The 25748-nt window shown below is 36.7% G+C and overlaps 1 protein-coding gene across 1 annotated transcript in view; it reads left to right on the forward strand.

Annotated features, from left to right (window-relative positions):
- epas1b (endothelial PAS domain protein 1b) overlaps positions 1-25748 on the forward strand; it is a 49427-nt gene that overhangs the window by 15268 nt on the left and 8411 nt on the right. Inside the window, exons 2-8 of the mRNA XM_056272469.1 lie at positions 6231-6421; positions 11201-11352; positions 12561-12645; positions 17796-17908; positions 17991-18193; positions 20980-21086; positions 24959-25106. Coding sequence (XP_056128444.1) covers positions 6231-6421; positions 11201-11352; positions 12561-12645; positions 17796-17908; positions 17991-18193; positions 20980-21086; positions 24959-25106 — 999 coding nt within the window. The remainder of the gene's footprint in view (positions 1-6230; positions 6422-11200; positions 11353-12560; positions 12646-17795; positions 17909-17990; positions 18194-20979; positions 21087-24958; positions 25107-25748) is intronic.

Genomic DNA, 25748 nt, shown 5'->3' on the forward strand with positions numbered 1-25748 from the left:
ACTGTTTGCTTAAGTACAAAGGTGCATGTTAAAGTGATCTCAAATAGAAAATAAACCCTGTAACTACTTAAAAATGCGCAGAATGTGTTGCTAACGTTTTAATAAATGAAGCCCAGTTGAGGATGAGAGAACGGAAACGCAATCATATGTGAGGAAGTTTTGTCTCTCTGTGGAAAAAGAAAATGGGTTCTTGTCACATATTGATGTGTTCCCTCGATACAATGAACACAAACTTCAAAACTGCATGGTTTGTAGTGTTGCAGGAAAGTAGAACATATAAAATGTTTGGATTATTGTTAATTATTTTTTATTATATATATATATATATATATTATTTGCTTACATTTCCATAAAATTTTAATAATTTGTAATGAATTGTTTCTGCATATCAAATCTTTACTGACTTTTTATAAGCGTAAATGTAAGAATAACTTTTTTATATATATTGTTTGTCATATTTAAGATGAACACTTACAATTTATGCTTGCGTGATTATCCATACATATGTTTTTGAAAAATCTTGTTAAAATGAGTATCAAATATGATTAGGAAATCATCATTGTATTGTATTGCATTATCTGTTTTGCCCTCTACAGTAAAAACGTCAGAGCTTTGATCATAAAGCCACACATTTATATGATCTTAAGACATTATTAGGAGATTCAGAGTGACAACTGATTATTTTATTTATTTATTTTTGTAGTCTGCTATACAGTTATAAAGACCTCACAGGTTTACATCAGAATTTTATCTTTCTTTTTAGCCATATAAATATCAGCAACTGCACCAAATTGCATATGTTTGCTCAGTTTGGCCCTCTGAATCAATCTGAGGTGTTATTTCCTCAAGTATGAGCTCTATAAAAGCCTGATGTTTCAAGTACGGTACTCAAATTAACTGTTACATTAATTATTGTGTGTGTGTGTATATATATATATATATATATATATATATATATATATACTCACCTAAAGGATTATTAGGAACACCATACTAATACTGTGTTTGACCCCCTTTCGCCTTCAGAACTGCCTTAATTCTACGTGGCATTGATTCAACAAGGTGCTGAAAGCATTCTTTAGAAATGTTGGCCCATATTGATAGGATAGCATCTTGCAGTCGATGGAGATTTGTGGGATGCACATCCAGGGCACGAAGCTCCCGTTCCACCACATCCCAAAGATGCTCTATTGGGTTGAGATCTGGTGACTGTGGGGGCCATTTTAGTACAGTGAACTCATTGTCATGTTCAAGAAACCAATTTGAAATGATTCAAGCTTTGTGACATGGTGCATTATCCTGCTGGAAGTAGCCATGGTGTACATGGTGGCCATAAAGGGATGGACATGGTCAGAAACAATGCTCAGGTCGTGGCATTTAAACAATGCCCAATTGGCACTAAGGGGCCTAAAGTCTGCCAAGAAAACATCCCCCACACCATTACACCACCACCCCTGCACAGTGGTAACAAGGCATGATGGATCCATGTTCTCATTCTGTTTACGCCAAATTCTGACTCTACCATCTGAATGTCTCAACAGAAATCGAGACTCATCAGACCAGGCAACATTTTTCCAGTCTTCAACTGTCCAATTTTGGTGAGCTCTTGCAAATTGTAGCCTCTTTCTCCTATTTGTAGTGGAGATGAGTGGTACCCAGTGGGGTCTTCTGCTGTTGTAGCCCATCCTCCTCAAGGTTGTGCATGTTGTGGCTTCACAAATGCTTTGCTGCATACCTCGGTTGTAACGACTGGTTATTTCAGTCAAAGTTGCTCTTCTATCAGCTTGAATCAGTCGGCACATTCTCCTCTGACCTCTAGCATCATCAAGGCATTTTCGCCCACAGGACTGCCGCATACTGGATGTTTTTCCCTTTTCACACCATTCTTTGTAAACCCTAGAAATGGTTGTGCGTGAAAATCTCAGTAACTGAGCAGATTGTGAAATACTCAGACCGGCCCGTCTGGCACCAACAACCATGCCACACTCAAAATTGCTTAAATCACCTTTCTTTCCCATTCTGACATTCAGTTTGGAGTTCAGGAGATTGCCTTGACCAGGACCACACCCCTAAATGCATTGAAGCAACTGCCATGTGATTGGTTGATTAGATAATTGCATTAATGAGAAATTGAACAGGTGTTCCTAATAATCCTTTAGGTGAGTGTTTATATGTACACACACACACACATACGCGCATATATATATATATATATATATATATACACACACCCTGAGTGAGCACTAGATCTCTATTGTTGAATGTCCTGCAGTGTCCTCTGGGTCTGTGCACTAACAACAAAGTAAACTGTCTGTACTGAATATATTCATCCAGAGAGCTCTATAGTCTGAAGGAGCGAGTGAAGCATGCAAGACCTTTCGAAAGATGAGAGCTTGACCTTAGACCGACCTCAGCTCAGAGTGCGAGGAGAAACTGAAGTGATTTATTTACTTTTATATATGTGTATGACACGCTCGTGCTATATTAGCATCTTTGTATTGCAGGTTTTGAATGGTAAAACGTGACCACTTGGATCATCTTAGCTTGTAGTTTAAAAAGACCTTTATAAAATAAGTATTTGGTTATTGAAACCCTTGATTGGGTTTTTATTTGGTCCTTCTTAAAATTGTGAGACAGACGCATTTTGACTCAGTTAAACATCAGTCATTCTCACTAAACTACGATGCATGTAGACATGGTCAAGCCGATCTGCTGAAGTTCAGACTGAGCATCAGAATGAGAAAGAGAGGTCAGAGTATTTCACAAACTACTGATCTGCTGGGATTTTCACACACAACCATCTCTATGGTTTACAGAGAACGATCAGAAAAAGAGGAACTATCCTTGTTGAATCCAGAGGTCAGAGGATAATGGCCAGACCTGTTCGAGCTCAACAGTAACTCAAATAACCACTCGTTACATCCAAGGTCTGCAGAAGAGCATCTGTTGTGTTCACACAACACGGCAAACCCTGAAGCAGATGAACAACAGCAGCAGAGGAACACACCGGGTGCCACTCCTGAAATTGGACAATAGAAGATTGGAAATGGTCTTAATTCCTGCTGCAACATTCAGATGTTAGGGTCAGAATTTGGCTTAAACAACATGAAAGCATGGATCCATCCTGCCTTGTATCAATGGTTCAGGCTGTTAGTGGTTTAATGATTTGGAGGATATTTTCTTGGCACACTTTGGGGTTCTTAGTACCAATTGAAAATCGTTTAAACGCGTACCTGAGTATTGTTGCTGACCATGTCCATCCCTTTATGACCACAGTGTCACCATCCTCTGATGGCTACTTCCAGCAGGATAATGCACCATGTCACAAAGATCAAATCATCTCAAACGGGTTTCTTGAACATGGCAATAAGTTCACTATAATCAAATGGCCTTTTCAGTCACCAGATCTCGATCCATTAGATAAAGCACCTTTGGGATGTGGTGGAACGGGAGATTCGCATTATGGATGTGCAGATGACAAATCTGCAGCAACTGCATGATATTATCATCAATATGGAAAAAAATCTCTGAATATTTTCAGCTTGTTGAATCTATGCCATGAAGAATTAAGGGGGTTCAACCCGGTATTGGCTAGTTGTACATAATAAAGTGGCCGTTGAGTGTACAATATATCGTTTTTTAGTTGTTCTTCAGAGATGAATGAAATCAAAATTTGTTTACAACGTGGGTTTTGGTGTAACTGTGATCTTGCGTCTTGCACATAGGGGTTGTGTTATGCTACAGTTACAGTGGTGATATATCTCGCCCTCTGAAGTGACCCACAAACCACAGCTCTAGGCACTCCAAGTGCATGACTAGCACACTTTTGCTTGTCACACTGAGCTTTTTTGTCTCTCTAACTGAAAATTATAAAAAGGATCAATATAACATTAAATAAGAAGGTTACCGTTTCATTTATGAATAATTTTCTTATATAATAATTTTCTTTTATAATGCAACACGATAGTTGTGGAAAAGTAATGACTCGCACCTTCTGATTTCTTGTTTTCAGATATCTTTTGATAAATAAATATAAAAATAGATTATCAATGTCATAGAAATAAATTCCACCAGTCTTGGTTGTCAAGATGGATGGATGGATTAATTATCTGATCTGTAATCAGAGAGTTGTCAACATTCAACAAGATAAATGGGAAATAAATTCTAGTTTCTGTAAATAATATTTTTTTCATGGGACAGATGTGTTCTAATTTGGGATAATATTTTTGTTTATTAAATTCAGGATGTAGCTATAAGTGATCATTCCCATAAGCACTTGAACCAGCCAGGAATGTCCCACTTGAGATCTGGCATTGACCCATCCGCTCCTGACAGTTTGGGCTGACTAGAATAAATAAAGTAGTACAAAGTTATGAGTTCCTTTTGCGGTGTCATTATTACTGATTTATTCTGTTACACAGTTTATCATATGTTTGGGCTGTAGCCTGTTTATTCTAAGTTTATTCACTACTAATCCAACAAACTAGTTTATGGGTACGGTTAGGGGATATAAAATACAGTTTGTACAGTATAAAAATCATAGTCTATGGAATGTTCCAATAAAAAATTATGAAAACCGCGTTCGTTCGTGCGTCCGTGTGTGTGTCTGTCTGTGTACTTGTAAAACTGTCTTTGCGAGGACTGGTTTGGGTTTTAGACCATCGGAGTGAGGACAAAGAGAGTAGTGAGGACATTTTGGCTGGTCCTCACTTTCTGAGACCCCTTTAAATGCCTGCTTGAGGGCCTAGATTTTGTTTTAGGTTCATTATAGTCGGGTTATAATTAGGGTTCGGGTTAGGCACTTACCTGTGATGGGTAGGGTTAGGGTATGGAGCTTGAGATTGCATTGTGTCAATGAATGTCCTCTCATAGATGTTCAAGGATGTGTGTGCGTGTGGATTCATTCGCACCTGCCGGACACTGGCTCTTTCTCCGCTGGCCCAGTTTTTGGGACTGATGTCTGCTTCTGCAAGAGTGACTTGAGTTGAATAAGAAAGACTGTCAAGGGCACAAAGAGAGTGTTATTCTCTTGAAAAACTTGTAGATGCACGGATAAATAAATGGGTTGAGAATTTCTGTGTTTATATACAGTGTGCACATAACAACTTAGAAAATATAGAGAATGGCGCAACACTTGTCAAAAGCATGTCAAGGTCAGCTGAAAAGCAAATGGGGAAAAAAAATGGTTTTATTGAGATTCACCCATATAACTAATTATGCCCAGATCAGGGCATTGACTAGATTTAAAGGCATAGTTCCCCCAAAAATGAAAATTAGCCCATGATTTACTCACCCTCAAGCCATCCTAGGTGTATATGACATTCTTCTTTTAGATGAATACAATCAGAGTTATATTAAAAAATGTCCTGGCTCGTCCAAGCTTTATAATGGCTGTTTCTGTTTTGAAGTCCATAAAGTTCGTCTATCCATCATAAACAAACTCCACACGGTTCCGGGGGGTTAATAAAGCAGTTTGTGAAAGAAAAATATCCATATTTAAAACGTTATAAAGTAAAATAACTAGCTTCCGGCCAAACGAACATACGGATTCGACTTAAGTCTAAAGCGCAACTTATGCGAGTAATGCGACGTATTGCTGATATTAACGCCATGACGCACTACGCTACTTCTGACGTCACAAGTTGTTTAAGTTGCACTTTAGGTGCAAGTAGACTGCGTATGGCCGTTTTGTCGGAAGCTAGAATTTTACTTTGTAATATGTTAAATATGGATAATATGTTTCTTACATAAATGCATCAATTCGCTTTTGAAGGCCTTTATTAACCCCCGGAGCCGTGTGGAGCACTTTTATGATGGATGGATGCACTTTTATGGACTTCAAAACAGAAACAACAATTCTCTGCCATTTATAAAGCTTGGAAGAGCCAGGACATTTTTTAATATAACTCTGATTGTATTCGTCGTAAACAAAGAATGTCATATACACCTAGGATGGCTTGAGGGTGAGTAAATCATGGGCTCATTTAAATTTTTGGGTGAACTATCCCTTTAAGGGAGAGAAACAAGAGTGAAAAATTTGACCTTTTCTTAGGGATTGACCTTCAATTATTTTGAATCTGTTGAAGTATTTGCATATTGCACTATATAGCAATTCAGAGAAAAAAAATTTTCTTAGATTTTTCTAACAAAAAAATCAATGTAGCATTTATTCAATAATTACAAATAAAACATATTTTTATCACACATTTTCATGTTGTTCCATATTGTAGGTGCAGCTCAGAGCGGCGTAAGGAGAAGTCTCGTGATGCGGCGCGCTGCAGGCGCAGTAAGGAGACGGAGGTGTTCTACGAAGTTGCCCACCAGCTTCCCCTGCCACACAACATCAGCTCACACCTGGATAAAGCATCCATCATGAGACTGGCCATCAGCTTCCTGCGGACACGTAAACTGCTCACCTCAGGTACTGTACATATCCAAATGCACACGTGTGACTGGGCTGAATAAACAAACTGTACTGTATTTAATCATAATAATATGTAATCATAATAATAATTTGCTACCTTTGGGCATCACAACATTGATTTGACATTGAGAGAAACAATTGAATTTAGTTTTTAAATGCACTTTATTTTGTTAAGACCAAATAAAATGGGTTTTATAATGATTTTTTTTCTATCTGCCATTCATCAGTCATCTTTTATAACTGTTTCAGCAATAATTTTAATTATTCCGTTTTAATGTTTCCGTTCAATGTCGCAAATTTAACATTTTGTAGAAAATTGGAATATCGCATAAAACATTTGCGAATAAAGCAGCGTTTTTATCCCATATGTTCAAGAGAACAAAAACGTCACTCCCTGGGAAATTGGCACAACTGATCTGTAATAAAAATGGAAGTTGCTGCTACAGTACATCATAAATGACTTGCATCTCAGAGCGCGCAGACGAAACGCAATACACGCTGTCATGTTATCTTGCGTTCAGATGTTGGTATTTGAGAATGCAATTGTGGGATTCGGGAGATCCCAAACGCTTCTGGGAGGTCATTACACTAAATCATTCTGATGACAGACTTTGGCTCAGGCATTTCAGAATGATCAAACCAACATTTGAGATTCTTTGCATCCAGTCACATCCACTGTTGAGGCGAAGTCATGCGAGGTTTTTGTTGCACATATTCTGTAATGTGTTTCCATCGTGGTTTATGCACGTCCTGTTATCGGATTAATTTTTTTTTCATTTCAATTGAGCGCATATGATTTTATGCGCATTTTTAGAATTGATTCGCATCTTGCCGTTTCCATCCAGCGTGTTTTTTTTTAAATGTGATATCCTGAAATATGCATAAAAATAGGTGGATGGAAATGCAGAACCTGATTTTACCAAGTGCAACATTGCTGGATCAACATTCCATTCAACCAATCAGATTTGAGGGATACATTTACAGTTTGTCAAGTTTAGGTTTGAAAGTTTGGTGTTTCTACATAATTCCCCTCTGATTTTAGGGATAACTTATGGGGTTTAGCCACTGACTGGTGCATATTATTAGTACAGCTATATTTGCAATTTGATAAATAACGGTTATCAAATGGATGACTCCACTGTTAGCGCAACATCAAAGATGTCACGTCAAAGTAGGAGTCGCTTTGCAAATATACACTCTGATGATAATCAAATTCTAAACCTTTAGTTTGATCTTTTATCTAGGTTCGCTGTTATGAGGAAATGTCAGACTGCATTATGGTTACTGTTGTATTATACAAATGAGGAGGTGCTTTATATAAGGATATAATTGTGTTAGTGAATATTGGACCTGCTGTAACTCTGTCTGGGTTAATTATCTTTAGCTGTAGGTGCTAATCTTATAAATCAAAGATTGCATGCGATGAATGAAAACCTACAGAGCATAATTAATAATGGGTACGGTAAGCTTCAAGAGTGTGTGATTTTTAAAGTGATAGTTCACCCAGAAATGTAAATTCTGTTATCATTTACTTCCCTCATGTCGTTCCCAACAATATGGGTTTCTTTCCTTCTTTCTTCCATGGATTGCAAAATGAGAAGTTCAGCATAAGTTTGACAATGCTCCTTTTGTCCTGGATTCTAATTCAGACTGCCAGACTCCTAAAAAGTGTAAAAAAAGAACTATAACAGTATCATAAAAATCCATACGAGTTGCGCACTGTTCGCCAAGTCTTCTGAAAGACTTTTTTTTTTATTTCGAATTTTATATTTTCTGAAAATATTTCACTCCACCATAACATTCAAATTTCATGAAAACATTCTGCAAAATATCTCATTTTGTGTCACTCAGAAGGAAAGAAATCACGAGGGTGAGAAAATGATGACCGGCTATACATTTTTGGCTGAACTACGTTTTATAAAACCATATGTATGACATAACCCATGCAAAATTCCCTTTATAAATGTGTGCGCGGACAGTGCACACATATTTACACGGTTTATTTTTTTAATAAATCCCGATTTGTGTATGGAAAATTGCATATGCACATTTCAATGCCTTTTTTTTTTTTTTGTGCGTTCGCAACATTTCTACATCAGGCCCCAGGTCTTTTGAAAGTTTCTTTGTCTAAAGCAGGTATGGCGAGAGGATGTGAGCGTGTTCGTATTGTTTGTGTGTCTTGATTTATAAAATTAGAATCTCCGGAAGTTGGACAAAGGAGCTCCTGCATTCGACATTCCATTCTGTGTTTGCAACAGACACCAAAAGGACAGGGATCTCAATTAATAATGCAGAATCGGCTCGGTTCCTTCAGTTTGGACTGTTGGACTTGAAGTGGCTTGACTGTCAAATGTTCAGGTTCATGCTACATGCAGAAATGGAAAGAGAGAAGGAGGGGAGGGATGGGAAGAAGACATTCAAGAGCAGCCCTGTCAGTAAGAGATGGTACATCAGATAGTGTTATCAGCAGGTCTGCGAGCTCTGTGCTGGAAGGGTGATTGGTGCTTTCTCTAAGGCTGGCGCTCTCCGTCGCACACCAGCCAAAACACAGGCCAACCCTGGCGCCGCACATCCATCCATCCCCTCCTCCTCTCGCCATCACCCTACCCGTGCTGAGGGTGCATGGGAAACACCTTTTTTTTTTTACATAAGATCCACTCTCCCGCTGCACTGATGCTTAGAACTGATTCGGTCTTTCACTTGATGTTATCTATATTCGTTCTTTTCGCCCATGGGCGGCTCCAAAAATGTGTTCTGAAATAATGGTTGACGAGACATAATCTCATTGAAATCAGTGACTCACCATCTCTCTACTACCGTGATTTATGATTCTTTACGGTCTCAAATAGGCCTAGTGTTACAACAAAGCATGATCATTTCATATCATTTTAGGCTGAAAACTATGTAGGGGTGATTTGTTGTTTCATTTATCAGTAAGATGCTTTAAGATACCATTTCTTCTAGTTAATTCTGTTAAAAATTCAGAGATAAAAGGTCTGTAGATTTGTGTCAAAACAAATTTTTACAAGGTTTTGCTTTTTGTGTTGTGTTTTTGTGTCGTTTGTTGTTTTGTTTTTGTGTCGCTTGGTGTTTTGTTTTTGTGTCTTTTAGAGTTTTGTTGTTTTTGTTTAGGTTTTGTTCTAGTGTCGCTTGGTGTTTTGTTTTTGTGTTGTTTGGAATTTCTTGTTTTTGTGTCTTTTGATGTTGGGCTTTGTGTTGTGTCGTTTTGTTTGTATACCTTTTAGCTCTATGTTATGTAAAGCAAAACATCTTGTAATCTTGGTGGACTAAAGAGTTTCCAGATGTTCTGCATAATCTTGAGATATCAATAGTCAATTTTTCTACAGCTCAGATCATAATTTGCCCTTGTTGATGCGTACTACTAATCTGAATGCATTTCAGCAACCAATGCATTCAGATTAGTTGGCTTCTCTTCCAGATGATCAATTTCTGAAACCCCAAATTTGGTTGCAGTTTTGTTTCATCTCAGAATGAAAGCCTCAAGGCAAGAACCCCTTCAAAGACGTAACTCTAATTCTCCCGGGGCCACGTTCTCTAGGCTCGGCTATAATCCAGCCCTGGGCTCTCAATGGGCCTTGAGAAAGTTTCTTATCTGGAGGAAGCACACTGGAGCAATCTCAGGCTTCCGACCCCCCAGTGTGGAGCCGCTCTGTTCTCCGTGTCCTTGTCCACTCCGCCTCCCTCCTGAAGCTCTGCCAGATCTACTGCAGTGCTGGCAAACCAAAGTCTGGCAACCCGTCCACATTTTAGTGGCGGTATTACCAACCGGTCAGGGATTTAGGTTTTTCCAAATTATCATTTCTATCAACTGTTTTTTATTTATTTCTTTTTTTACAAGCAATCATATATTATAATTTAATAATATATACAGTTAGGTCTAATAGTTAATGTAATGCAACTCTTTTTTTTTACATAACCCACAAAAATAAGAGTTTTAAACATTTTTAAAATAATGTTTTCAATGTGGTAGTACCTCACCTTATTATTATTATTATTTTTATTTATTTTTTGCATCAGAAATTGAATACGCTTATATTAGAGTATGTACTATACAGTATAATGTATATTTGCATTGCCCTGTATTAGTTTGTGTTTTTCCAAAAGTGCGTGTGATCTCCAGAGAAGCATAACCACAAATATTGTCTTTGATTGCATAACCCCTTCTCATATGTTTCTCCCAGATGTGGGTTTTCCACATACAGGGTAACAGCTGGAGTTTTTCTCTTTAAATTGGAATGAACAGATTTGGTGCCATCATACAGCAGGGCATGTGGGTGTCTGTGTGTCTGTATATGTGGGTATTTGTAGTGTGTGTGTCATAGTAAAACCTGAGATCACCTATAGCCAGCCAGCGGTCCCAATGGGTACAAAAGCTTATAAATCATACAGAATGAGTTTTTTTGAAAATGTAAAAATGCAGAAAGTTTTGTGTGATGGGTAGGTTTAAGGATGGGGTTAGTGTAAGGGGACAGAATATACAGTTTGGACAGTATAAAAACCATTGCATCTATGGAGAGTCCTCACAAAGATACCGAACCAGACGTGTGTGTGTGTGTGTGTGTGTGTGTGTGTGTTGAGCTGAGGGCAGTGACTGAACCCTCCCAACAACACTGACCTCCCTTCTGAGTAGCAGGATGAAGTTGCTGTTGTTTATTTTGGACGTCAGCCATTTAAAAGCCAGAACAAGACTAGCATGTGTGCGCACTCTCGCATGCGCACATGCATTCTGAAACTCGTGTTTGTGCCGTGTTGCAGGCTGCGTTCCTGCCACAGAGACAACAGATGTAGACAGACTGATGGACAGTTGGTATCTGAAGTCACTGGGCGGCTTCATTACTGTGGTAACATCAGACGGAGACATGATCTTCTTATCAGAGAACATCAACAAATTCATGGGTCTCACACAGGTGAGTATCAGAGGCCCAGCAATGCATGCAGTGAAAGGAATCACTATGCAGACAGATAGTCACCTTTAGTCACGTTATTATTAGCTGTTTGTCTGTTGAGCATTCATTTCCACTGGGTTCAATTAATCATAGGCAGACGAGATGCCATTATTAACCACAGCACAAGCCCGTTTCCTTCCAGCACTGTATTGGAGGAAGGATGTGTCACTTTTTTCGGACCCTTGCAGAAGCTCTTGGAATTATCTCCTCGCTGCCAATTGCTTCCTTACTCATGGCTGCCGTTTTGTAGAACTGTGGCCTGTTATCTATTTGTTATCAGATAAATGTCCATTATAATAAAGATCAAAGGTCCCTAATGTTTGTGAATCTCATAAAACTTGTCAAGAACCTGTACAGGTCATATTTCACCACAAAATATAAATATATATGTAAAACTAACAATTCTCAGTGCTGTAAAATACGAAATGGTATATTATGTAAAAAATGATGCATTATGGCCGTATTTGTTCTACAGTTTTTAATTCATTCTCAAGTATGTCACTGTATTACAGTATTTTTTTACTGTTATAATATAAAACATTTACTGTATTCTAGTAATAGGAACTAAATGAGAATCAACCTTGAAAATAATGGGAATTACAAGAAATGTTAAGATATTTTGGGGCAAAAGGTCATTAATATAATCTAAATAATGAATCACAGAGTCTAAAGTAGGCTTAATTTTCTTAATGCAAAATATAATTCATGTTGTATACTTTGCTGATCGGTGGTTTGGGGTCGTTAATATGTTTCAGTGTTTATGAAAGACTGCATTTATTTGATCAAAAATACAGTAAAAACAGCAATATTTTAAAATATTGTTATATAAAATATTGTTTATATTTGAATATATTTTAAAATGTGATTTATTCATATGATGGCAAAACTGAATTTTCCGCAGTCATTACTAAAGTCTTTACTTCATTGTTATATGCTGATTTGGTGATCTAGAAACATATTTTATAAAAGTCATTCATAAAAGTTACATTTATAAAAGCATTATAAAAGTCTTTAGTGTCACTTTTGATCACTCTAATATGCCCTTCATGCTGAATAAAAGTATTAATTTCTTTCAAACAAAAAATCCGACCCCAGACTTTTGAACAGTGGTGTTATATAATGAGAGGTTTCATGAGATTCACACATCGTCTGCATGTCTTTCTCTGTAGGTGGAACTAACAGGACACAGCATCTTTGATTTCACTCACCCCTGTGACCATGAAGAGATCCGCGAGAACCTCAGCCTCAAAGCCGGTATGCCACTTTCGTTTATTCAGCCTCACTAGTTTAAAATCCTGCTGTATACAGTATGTTTTTAATGACCCTACAAGTTTGATTAAACCATTCAAATATGAGAAAAATATTCTATATTTTTAAAATATTTTAAATATGAGTGAAGATCAAAACACTTAACGTGGTTAAGGTATTATTATTACAAAATTATTTGGCGAAAAAGACAAACTACAGGTCCAGGTTTTATTTTACTTTGCAAAAAAAAAATGCATAGAAAACAAACATTTCAAGAAAAAGCCTACAGACAACATAATGAGTTATTAATATTTTGTTGGTTCTGTCTTGTTTTTGCATGCGTTTATAATTTCTTTGCATGACAGCCTGACCAAAAATGATGTCTGCACTATTTGGCATGTTTCATTGCATTATCACAAATATAACAATTGACTCCAAGAGCAACTGTGCAATATCAGCCAATCAAATAGAAGAAGATAAATGGAGTGATATGGAGAAGTCAGCCTATATACAGGCCCTGACAAAAATCTGTTACATTTCTGTGATGTTTTCATGGGAAAATCTGCATGGAAGAATCTGTTAAACGGAACTAGAAACATGATCAGTTTAGCCAAAATAGTTTGTCAATGAACACCTGCAGATTAGTAGAACTGAAGAGAGATGGAGATGGCAAAATTGTACATTGACTAAATGAGTGTAAATTGACAGTGTCATTTTCCTTTAAGATACTATTATAGTTTTTATTAATAGTGTGAATTAGCTTGCATTTTTTGTATATTTTTCATGTAAGTGATTTTTATTTTATTTTAAATGTTTTTTTTTTTTTTTTTTTGAGTCTAGTTTTTATTCATTTTTTTATTTCAGTTTTAGTAATTTTGTGTGTGTGCATATATATGTATATATGTGTGTGTCTCTCTGTGTGTGTGTGTGTGTGTATATATATGTATAAATATATATATATATATATATATATATATATATATATATATATATATATATATATATGAGACACACACATATATACATATATATGCACACACACAAAATTACTATTTTATATAAATTATATATATCACACTACCGTTCAAAAGTTTGGGGTCAGTGAGAATTTTATTTTTATTTTTTGTAGGAAAGAAATCAATACTTTTATTTATCAAGGAATAATTAATTTGATCGAAAGTGACAGTAAAGACATTTATAATGTTACAAAAGTCTTTTGAACTTCCTATTCATCAAAGAATCCTAAAAAAAAAAAAAAAAACTTTACAACTGACAGACCAACAACTGTTTCAACATTGATAATAATAATAAATGTTTCTTGAGCATCAAATCCTCATATTATACTGATTTGTGAAGGATCATTTGACACTGAAGACACTGACACTGGTGATGCTGAAAATTCAGCTTTGATCACAGGAATAAATTACACTTTACTATATATTCACACAGAAAAAAGCTGATTTACACTGGAATAATATTTAATACTATAACTGATTTTTGTTGTATTTTTAATCAAATAAGCGCAGCCATGGTTAGCAGAAGAGAATTCTTTTAAAAGTATTTAAAATCGTACCGACCCCAAACTTTTGAACGGTAGTGTATATAGCCTATATATATATATATATTAGGGCTGTCAGTTAAACGTGTTATTAACGGCGTTAACGCAAACCCATTTTAACGGCGTTCATTTTTTTATTGCGCGATTAATGGTCTTTTTGGCCTAGCAAACTTTGCAGTTTTTTTCACATGCTTTTGCAACAGGACGCGGTGCTGTGCGGCGCTGCACTATGATACCCATTCATTTCAATGGCTTGCGCTGCGCGAGGACGTTTTGTTGCTTCGTCGACCAAAGCGCAAGCGGATCTAGCTAGACCGGTGTTCTGACGATTTGTGCTGCCTTGTCGAAAAATGCTACCGTAACGCGAATCGATCACAGAATGTCGATTAATATTATATGAAATACAATTATAATACAATTCTAAGTTATGAGTAGCTACTGTATACTTTAGACTACTGTTTTTATTTTTAAAACGGTGTGAAAATTAAAAATTATCATCAAATATTCATCTTTGACTTGTCAAAGCACACTTTTCCTTAGTAACTGAAACTTTCAGTTATTATTGTTCAGCTGGCTGACCGTACACATATTCATATGCTAGTTAGCATTTTTAAAGGGAAATTACAATATAACACATGAAAATGTACCTTTTGTTATAAAAAACTGTGCGTCTGCACATGCGCATGACCATTAAGTAGCAAATCTCGATGGGTAGCATGAATCGTCAGAACACCTGTAACAAAACAACAGGCACGCCGCACACACTCGTTTGGGCTTGCGAGCCGGCTAAATATAGTAGGTTAACGTTACGTTTTGAGTGGATGACGAGCGCGAGACGCCGAAATGGATGCCAATAAGATTCAGAATGGAAAGTTTACTTTTAAAAAGTTGCCAAATGATTCCATTGACAAGACCAAAGTGATCTGTGTGTTTTGTCGTTGTGAACTGAGCTAACATCATCGCAGCACGTCCAGTCTGAAATACCACTTGATGCACACGCACACACACACACAGCTGATGCGAATTCTCCGCCCCCTCGTCAATATCAGGACCTCGTCAGTATTTCTTTCACCCTTTTATTGATGGACAGTGTTACATTGTGTGAGAGATTATTTGCTCCAAGTGAGAATGTTAGTTGAAATTGAACACAGTATATGCCAATGTTGTTTTCAATAAAAGACATTTGCACAAAGCAAGCCGATCCACTTTTCCATGTTGATAAGAGCATTAAAATGAGAAGAAATAATGGGACAAAAAGAAATCAAGAGACATTTAGAATAGATAAAAATGTGTGATTAATTGCGATTAATCGTGAGTTAACTATGACATTAATGCGATTAATCGCGATTAAATATTTTAATCGTTTGACAGCACTAATATATATAATTGTTTTTTCCCCCCCAGTTAACATTGATTTGAAGTAACAACTTTTTTTTTTAAGTTTTAGTTTCAGCTTTAATACCTGCTGTTGAGTCCGTTTTACATTTTATTTCACATTTTGCCAAATCAAGTTTATTGATACATTTATTCCTTTTGAATGGACTTTGGGGCAATTCGCTGGTGCTGGAAAACCGCATTCACACCAACCAAACAGACCAAACTCTAAATTACCAACCAAAGGCTCTAGTGTGAAACATCCAACATTTCAGAGCATAGTTCAGCATGACCTCTAACATATACTTTACACGTTTCTTATGGGCTTTTCGACTTTACACGTAAAACCACTTTAGTTCAAATCATCTTAGAGGAAGTGGAGCTGGAGCGAGTTAAACATATGCGCCTCTCAAGAAACTTTCTTATCGCTTCTATAAACAGACTTTCAGAAATACAAAAACAAGTATGTAAAGGCCTAATGCAAAGAAAACACATAGCTTCATAGGAGAGGATTAGCTATGTGAAGAAAAAACAATCATGCCTTCAAAAAACAGACCCACAACCGCTTCCCCTTTTATTCTGTGTATCCTTTATTTGACCTCCACACTTTCTTACCTTTCTCTGCATGCTTCTTTCAACCTCTCTCCTCTGTGTTGTTAAGGTCAAGTTTCATTGTGCTTTTTCAGGTGTTTGCCACCTTCACTATGATGAAACTTCTTGCAATACCTCGCTCTTTCTCGTTTGAGTTGAGCTGTTGAGAATGTCATGTGGTTAAACCAAGACCCTCTTTTTCAGCAGCTGTTGATGAATGATTGACCAGCGGTGGAACTCTGACCTCATGACTTTGACTTTGTCATTAAGGCTGAACTCATGGGCTTTGAAATATCTTGATATTTCAATGGATAATAGATATTTTTTATATAGATATGTAAAGGGATGGTTCACCCAAAACTAAAAATCAATCATCATTTACTTTCCCTTATGTCATTCCAAACCTGTATGACTTTCTCTCTTCTGTGGAACACAGTGTTTCTTGGGGTTAGTTTATCAAATTTTTTTAATTCTGTTATTTACACCAGTTCCAAACCTATAATGGTGTGTTCACACCGAACGCGAATTTAATTATTTGCGCGAGTAGATTACATACAAAGTCAATGCAAAGACGCGAATAGACGCATCATTCACGCATCATTGGGCGACGCGTTTTCGGCGAACGTCTTCCGCGCAAGTTGAAAATTTTTAACTCGAGCGGAAGATTCAAGCGTCTAACTAGACGCGATAGACGCGTATTTGACGCTCTATTTGCGTTCAGTGTGAACACACCATAAGACTTTGGTTAATCTTCGAAACACAAATGAAGATATTTTAAAGGGGTCACCGAATGCCCATTTTCCACAAGTTGGTTTGAGTCTTTTTAGGGTCTTCATGTAAAGTTTGTAACGTACTTTGGTTAAAATTCCAATGACCCCTTTAATGAAACCTAAAAGGTTTCGGTCCTTCCATTTAAAAGTCCAGGTAACCAAAACTTAAAACATCCAATAATGTCAATCGGTTTAATCCAAGTTTTGTAATCCAAAAACGTCATAAAGTCGTCGCTAATAAAAGTTAAATCTGTTCATCATACAAACTGATTGTATCTCTTCACAAGACTTGGATTTAACCGCTTAATCCATACGTGCTAGGCGATTGTCCATATGATTGTTTGTATGTATGATTTATGGTGAAGCGCCCTTGAGCTCAGGAAAGACGCTATATAAATTAAACATTATTATTAATTATGTTTGGCTTTAGCTTACAAATGTGTTTGTATAAAAGCGATAATATCAAAAGCCAAAAGTGTTTTGGAATTTGAGAACCCACGAAAAAAAATATTTCTGTTGAGTTTAAGCTTCTGTATGCACACAAGAAGAATGCTAGGAACGTTTCCCTGGTATTGTTAGGCCATTTCTAACGTGTGTGTGTGTGTTGGTCTGTGTGTGTGTGTGTGTCGGTCTGTGTGTGTGATTTTTGGGAACAAATTTGTGACCAAAAACCTCCCCATTTGTAAAACTGGTATACAAATGAAGTAATTAAAGTTTTTTTTTAAATGCAGAAAGTTGTGTGTGATGGGTAGGGTTACTGTAAGGGGATAGAATATACAGTTTGTACAGTATGAAAACCATTATGTCTATGGAATGTCCCTATTTAGATAGCTAAGTAAACGTGTGTGTGTGTTAATCTGCAGGCATGGGAAAGAAAGGCAAGGAGCTGAACACTGAGAGGGATTTCTTCATGAGAATGAAATGCACAGTCACGAATCGCGGGCGCACAGTCAACCTCAAGTCAGCCGGCTGGAAGGTGAATAACTTCTCTTTTAGGACAAGCGCTGACCTGGAGTCAGACTTTTTGTTACACATAAAGAGAATGGTTGTTCTTGCAGGTCCTGCACTGCACAGGGCACCTGAAGGTGTGTAACAGCTGTCCCACACGAGTGCTCTGTGGTTTTAAAGAGCCGCCGCTCACCTGTGTGGTCATGATGTGCGAGCCCATTGCCCATCCATCAAACATCGACACACCGCTCGACAGCAAGGCGTTTCTGAGCCGCCACAGCATGGACATGAAGTTTACTTACTGTGATGACAGGTAACTCCCCTCTCCAAACACACAAACCTGCATTCTTGGAGTACATGTGCAGTTTGAGTAAATTGTATTATGAATTGACACTGGAGTCACTCATAAATGCTAAACACGAACACATTTCCTGTTAATGACTGTTCATTTCTGATGCTACACACCATCAATAAAGAGTACTCTTAAGATAAAAAAAAAAAAAAAGTTCTAGCATAAAATTGCATGGTAATTAATATGAGCAATTCAATTACCATTTAACATTATTAAATAAGCAATTTAGTAAATGTGCTTTTGTCCTTTTTTTTATTTGTTTCTTTTTATCTTAATTTTTACTTGAACTTAAGCTTAAACTTATTTTATTTCAGTAAGTTGCCAAAGTAAATGTGGTTTTAGGTTTCTAAATTTTATATTTGATTTTATTTCATATTTATTTTAATTAATTGATTATTAATTGATTTAATTATTGATTTTAGTTAGCAATAACAACACTGGTTGAAAGAAAAAATTCTTTACAATAAATTATCATGTTAAATAAAAAGTACACCCATACGTACCATGAGCCAAAATATAAAGGTCACCATCTGCAGCAGGACAAATATGTAAATGGGCACAAAGCGAAACACTTAATTGGCCAAGTTAAATGCGGTTGACACTGCAGGCCCGAGCATTTCAGTGTCGTCGTGAAAATGTTTGACTCTCAGTAGCATCAGTGAACATTACAGGCATTGTTTACACCGTTACATTTCATCTGGACTCTTCCGACAATAAACTCACTATTCCCTACACAGTACACACACAGTTCAAAGTGTTTGCCGTCATGTTTTCTGTGATTAATGCCCCGCCAAATAATCACAACGCCAGACCACAACCCTAAACCTGCTTCCCTGCTAATGAAGTTAACAGACAGAGGCATTAAGGGATCTTATGAAACATTGTTGTTTTAACATGCATAAACACCAGAAGTTCATGATAATCTACTAAAAATTATAATACTGTATATTAAATGTATAATATATTTTGTAAAAAAAATTATATGAAGTATATGATATTTAAATATAAAAGATTTGTGAGGACCATTTCAAACAAGATTTTTTTTCCCTACAAATATATATATATTTTATTTATTATTGATGTTATGATGTTTTCTTGGGGTTGTACTATTTGACACTTGACAACCTGAACGCACGTTGTCTTAAAAGGTCAAATTAGCTGATGTTTTTAAAAATAAAATATTTGTTTATTCTCCATAGAGTTACACTGATTACTTTTCCTTCAAAAAAAGTCTAAATGAGTTTTAAGTCAGACATTGAAAACATGTTCAAGTCGTAGGAGTAGTGTTTTAATATTAATGTTATAATAGCTGATAATGGGTGCCAAAATTATAGTGCCATGTAATTGGCCTGTATACATGTTGGATAATGGACTGTTTGTCTGCAAAGCTTACATAAGGGAATGGGGAAAAAATGGGAAAACGGCATTATATTAAAGACCAGATGAGACATGTGTAATGGACGTAATGATTGGTTAAATGTAGAAAAGTTCCATAGTAGCAGTCCCTGCTTCCTAGAAGAGCTCTGACTTGTCACCTTCAGAATAAGTGAAAAGTAGGGTCATTTCACTCACTCAACCACATATCCAGTGGTAATTATGGTCATTATTTATGATGTCAGCGCGCACAAATTTAGAGAAGATTGGTCTAAAACATGGTTATTTAATTTTTGGTGCACAGCGTCTATGGAAAGAGAAGTCCAAAGCCTTCATTAAACAACCTATTTGTTGTATTTCAAAATAGCTTTCAAACCGTTTTCCCATTTTTCTCATACTGTAGATGATGAAAAAAACACGCGTGTGTGTGTGCATGCGCGTGCGTGCGTGTGTCTTTTGCCTCATCAGCTCAGAGGTGGTTAGTTCAATGACAGGAGAATAGAGGGCTCTTTAATGAACAGAAGCCTGCAGACACACTCATGAATACAGAGTCAGTGACCTGCAGCTGTCTGCCATTATGTAACTTCAGTACAAGGATCAGCTCAATACACCAAACGCACACTTTCATAACCAAATAATACCCGTCACATTCATTACACACAATCACACATTGCCTTGTGCTCTTGATTAAAGAGTAAAAATGACTTTAACCATGAAGAGGAAAATGTTATGTAAAAATTTTTTTTTAAAAAATGGAAGACATGAATGAGCCATTCATTTTTATTAACTATTAAATTATTATTACAAAACAATAAAATATAAAAGTGTCATTTCAATGTAGCACTTTTTTTCATTAATGAAAAATGTGTAGTTGTGTGTGTTTATTATCAGCAATAATAAGTGTGGCTTACCAAACAATTGTCAGAACTATTGATTTTATTAACAATAAATATATATTTGTTATATTAATAATTAGTACATTCATAAAGATGTTAGTACAGAGCTAATTTTCCATTCACCTGGTCTAATTTAATTTGAAAAGTGTAAAATGTTCAATGTTAATTTTTTCTCCATATACAGTTCTGTCATATGCATATTATCATTTAATATAAGGATATATTAAATATTTAACATATATGCGATTTCTCATAAATTCTAATTATTCACCCTCAGAAAACACTAGGTCTCTGAAAACTCAGCCAAACAAATCACATGAAATGGATCATTATTAAATTGGCTTAAAACATTACTAATCTTGTACAGATCAAAGAAAATAGCTGAGAGCTTTAGAACAATTCTGTGTGTGTGTGTGTGTGTGTGTGTGTGTGTGTGTAAATGTCTGTATTAATATTAGTTGCCTCTCACTTTTCCAGAGTTAGTGAGTTGATGGGTTACAGTCCTGAAGATCTTCTCGGTCGATCTGCATATGACTTCTACCACGCTCTGGACTCCGACAACGTCACCAAAAGCCACCAGAACCGTATGTGTCATTCATTTCCCCCTTCGGCACTTAGCTTCTGTTAGACTGTAAAACTACAAACTTTTTTTCACAAGTTCACACTTCAAGTAGCTGTTATTGGGATATAATTGAACACATTTAAGAAAAGAAAATCACATGTTTAATCTTATGACTGCTACAAAACACATACACTCCTAACATTGCCTTACCATTGCGTGCATCAAACGATGCCATGTGAGCGAACCGGGGAAGAGGATTAGAGAGTGTGGTTAGAAAGCAAGAGCTTCTAAGAAAGAGCAGCGGATCAGGTCAGCACAGGTGGCGAGGTTTGCGTTCCCAAGGTTTACTGTTTCAACCCTTCAACACAGAACAAGTCAGCATTAAAACCACTCTGTGTGTGTAACTGCTATCTGATATCTGAAACTTCACAGCAACATGTCTATACTGTATATTGAAGGGTTGGTCAAAATCCCTTGTCTCTTCAGTATATATCTATATTCATATATCCTTTTGAGTGCTTATTTATTACTCTTATAAAAATCAATAATCAAATGTATGCATTATCACATAATCATTTCTATATTCTAATTTTATATTATATTTCTAATTTTCATCTGCATCTAAATTAATACTTTATTCAGCAAGAATACAATAAATGTATAAAAAGTGACAGTAAAGACATTCATAGACATTATGTAGCCCCGACCCTTTTCAGCGCTGCGTTCGTTGTGTTCTGTCTTCCAGCTTGTATTTCCACAGCATGAAGGTAAGATCTTACGGATTTATGAATGAACTGTTTGTTTTGAAATCTTCCCGGTCTGCTGACATTTATGACATCCGCTTCAAACATGACAATGCTCATGATAACTTTCATTAACTCTACGATAAGTAACTTCTCTTCGACACTTATGCCATACATATAATGAGCTGCCCCATAAACAGAAGTTCAAACACAACATTCTAAAGATGGCTGCTCGTTTATTTCTCTGGCGCATATGGTCAAAAGATTTCTATTCAAAATGCTGTTCTTTTGAACTTTCTATTTTATCACAGTTTCCACAAAAAAATATTAAGCAGCGCAAAGATTCTGTCATGAAACTCTAGATGCCGAATGCTGATAGGTCCTAAACTCAATCTGCTTGCAATCACATTAATTGTTTCCTGCTGTATCAGCAGCCAATGAGCTTGCTGTTCAACTTTCAAATACTTTCAGAAACCCTCCACCTTCCCCAGCTCCACCTGTATAAATCGTTCTGAGTGGGTCGCGGAGTGTGCAGTCAAATGAACAACGATAAACATCAACCAAAAAATGTAATCCTAAATGTTTTGCTGATGCAAGACTTTTATTTTGAAAGACTTGCGTGAAAGCGGTTGACACTTCTGTCAGATAGCCTGAGAAAAACGCATTGTACTGATTCAGTAGCTGCTGTCAGATGTGATGTTGTCAGAGTATATGTCAGTGTCATTAATCTAACGTTATTTTCATAGCTTGTTACGAAATAAAAAGTCTCTCACTTCAGAAAAACAAACTTTAGCTGTTATAGTATGCTAGTAGCGCACACTCTTGCGCTGTATATCACTTCACTATATATAAAGTGCAAAAAAAAAAACTATGAGCATGCAACGTCGTAGTTATGCTGTCAATTAGAAAGTCGCGAAATAACAATACCAATAAATCACGTTACTGGTACGCCATGTGTTAGCTGAGAAGGATTTGCATGCAGGAATGATGTTCATTCTATTCATCAGCAGCAGTTTCCATGTTTCATTAACAGTTAATGTTGGTATTGTGTGTTCACCATGGTAACTGTTGTTTCCATAACCCCAAAATGCCACTTTATTTTCACTTTGTGTTATTTTGTATATTTTTAAATGAATATGGTGGCTCATACCAACTTACTAACATTTTATTAACAAAAACTAGTTTGGGATTGCTATTTAATAACCTTACCTTATAGGCCGACTGTTTATTCATCAGTAGTATTCCTCATATTCTTACAATTGATGAGTAAGTTAAATTAATGGGGTACGGTACTTTTGAGTGTGTCAACCATTTTTGTGAAATAATGATTTGATTTTTTTAAACAAATTTATTTAAATAGGCCTATATATTTATTAAAAAAAAAACTCTCCGAGTTGTCATGACCGAAGTGTGTGTGTGTGTTTGTTTTTTAAAAAACAAACCTATTTAAATAGGCCTATATATTTTATAGTTGTCATGACCGAAGAGTGTGTGTGTGTAATTATATTTATATTATATCTCATCATAATGCATTCAGCATATACATCAGCCACAGTTACTCATCTCTCGTCTTTTTACCATCCTCCTGCTGCCTGCACATAATTGCCTTTTAAGCTTTCATTTATCTTTCTCTTTCTTGCTAAGCAGAGGTGAAACCTAATATCTGTTGACGTTCACAAACAGACTGTCGGCACACAGCAAACAACGAGATATATACCCCCACCCACCCCCCGAATCAAATTGCATTTCAGACAAATTACATTTCGCATACATGTTTGAGTTATGAATACGATTCAAAAGAGCCTTATTGGATTGGCTCTATTAAGGATGACCGTAGCAGCCATTAGGACAACTTGAACCCCATTAGGAGTGACAGAGGAGATAAGAACACAGCAGTAGGCAGCTCCGGTGCTCCTCAGCCTGGCCAGGTGTCCCAGATTGCTCCATAATCAGATGCTGGATGTGGAGTGGCTTCTGTCCAGTGTGACGTTAACATGTAATTAGAGTCTTTTCAAAGTGTGTAGAGGAGAAAAAAAGTGTTGATCTGGATTAGGCTTGTTGAGGGGAAGAGAGTGGGGCTGCCTCGTGACTTTGAGTTTCAATCAACCACTTATTTGTCTCTTTTCTTTTTCTCGCCAGAGCTCATTTTCATCTCTTGAACTTTCTAAGAGCTTCTATCATTTATCAAACAACCATTCCCATACACGAAGACACAGTCTTACGAATTGTGTAGTCCTCTATAGGAAATGCATATACATTTAGAAGCACTCTTCATCCAGGCTCAAACAGTTATTTTAAATTGTAATAATATTTCACAATATTACTGTTTTTTTACTGTATTTTTGATCAAATAAATGCAGCCTTGGTGAGTTAAGAGACTTCTTTCAAAAACATTTAAAAAAAATAATCGTACTGATGCCGAAATTTTGAACGGTAGTGTACATAGAAAAATATATTTCCTATATTTTTAAACTTTCCTGTAGCTCAAACAGTAGAGCGTTGGTGGTTTCAACGCCAAGGTCATGTGTTCGACTCCCAGGGAAATCAAGAACTGATAAGAATGTAAATGTGTACCTTGAAATGCAATGCTTTGGATAAAAGCGTCTGCCAAATGCATAAATGTAAATGTATATTAAGTGGGGCCGAGCTTGTTGACTCAAGGACACTTGCCTCTTCTTAGAACCTACAGTACATCTTTCTATGTGACTTCCTTTCCAACCGCGTGTATGAAGTCGCAAGGCTTTCTACGACAACGCTGCCGTCCTGCAGAGCAGTGCAAGCACAGGCCGGGAATGAACCGTATGACCCGAAGCCAATGCTTTCCCACGACGGATCTGGACCGAGTCCAGGGCGAACGTGCCATGGAGACAGACTATCAAAACTCAGACCAGCAATCCCTCATTGTCTGCAGCTCTCTGTTTGTCCTGTTGCTTATGTTAGCTTTCCCTTGATGGGTCTGGGTGTCTGTCCCAGTTTGTTATAGCTACCAAAAACCCACTTAGTCACTAGACATATTGTTTTGGAGATCTCTGAGAAAGCATTTGGACCGACCGGTCAATCAAAACAAATCAATACAAAATTGAGGAGAAAAAGTTAATTTTAAAGAATGTATGTGTTCTAAAAATGGCTTTTACATTACTTTCCTCTTTAGTGTGCAGTAAAGGCCAGGCGGTGAGTGGTCAGTACAGGATGTTGGCTAAGAATGGCGGCTATGTGTGGGTGGAGACCCAGGGTACCGTCATCTACAACAGTCGCAACTCCCAGCCCCAGTGCATTGTGTGCGTGAACTACGTGCTGAGGTGAGGCAAAAAAAAAAAAAAAGGAAGGTGACAAAGCTTGGGATGTGTTTGTACTGCATTTGCACTTTCTGTTCTCTGGCTCATCGACGCTTGTAATCCAATTAAAGACAAAAAATACAGCTTAAAGGGATAGTTCACCCAAAAATAAAAATTACCCCATGATTTATTCACCCTCAAGCCAACCTAGGTGTATATGACATTCTTCTTTCAGACGAATACAATCTGAGTTATATTAAAAAATGTCCTGGCTCTTCCAAGCTTTATAATGGCAGTGAATTGCAGTTTCTGTTTTGAAGTCCATTAAAGTGCATCCATCCATGTTAAAACTGCTCCACACGACTCTAAGGGGTTAATAAAGGCCTTCTGAAGCGATGCGTTCGTGTAAGAAAAATATAAATTTTTAAAACTTTATCGACTAAAATAACTAGCTTCCGGCAGACGGCCTACGCAGGTCGACTTACGCCAAAAGAGTAACACTTGATGATGGATGACGCAGGATGTAAGAGTATCGTAAGCTTTGACATCGCTCACGGTTCAAACAAACAGGACTGGGCAACAAACTCAAGCTCCTCCTACATTTCTCTTTAAAAATGGTCGTTTTAGACTTCTAATTCATGATTACTTTTTTTGTTTTGCTCTATC

Source organism: Rhinichthys klamathensis, unplaced genomic scaffold (assembly GCF_029890125.1).
Source record: "Rhinichthys klamathensis goyatoka isolate OS25496 unplaced genomic scaffold, OSU_Roscu_1.1 h1tg000338l_1, whole genome shotgun sequence".
NCBI classification, from domain to species: Eukaryota; Metazoa; Chordata; class Actinopteri; order Cypriniformes; family Leuciscidae; genus Rhinichthys; species Rhinichthys klamathensis.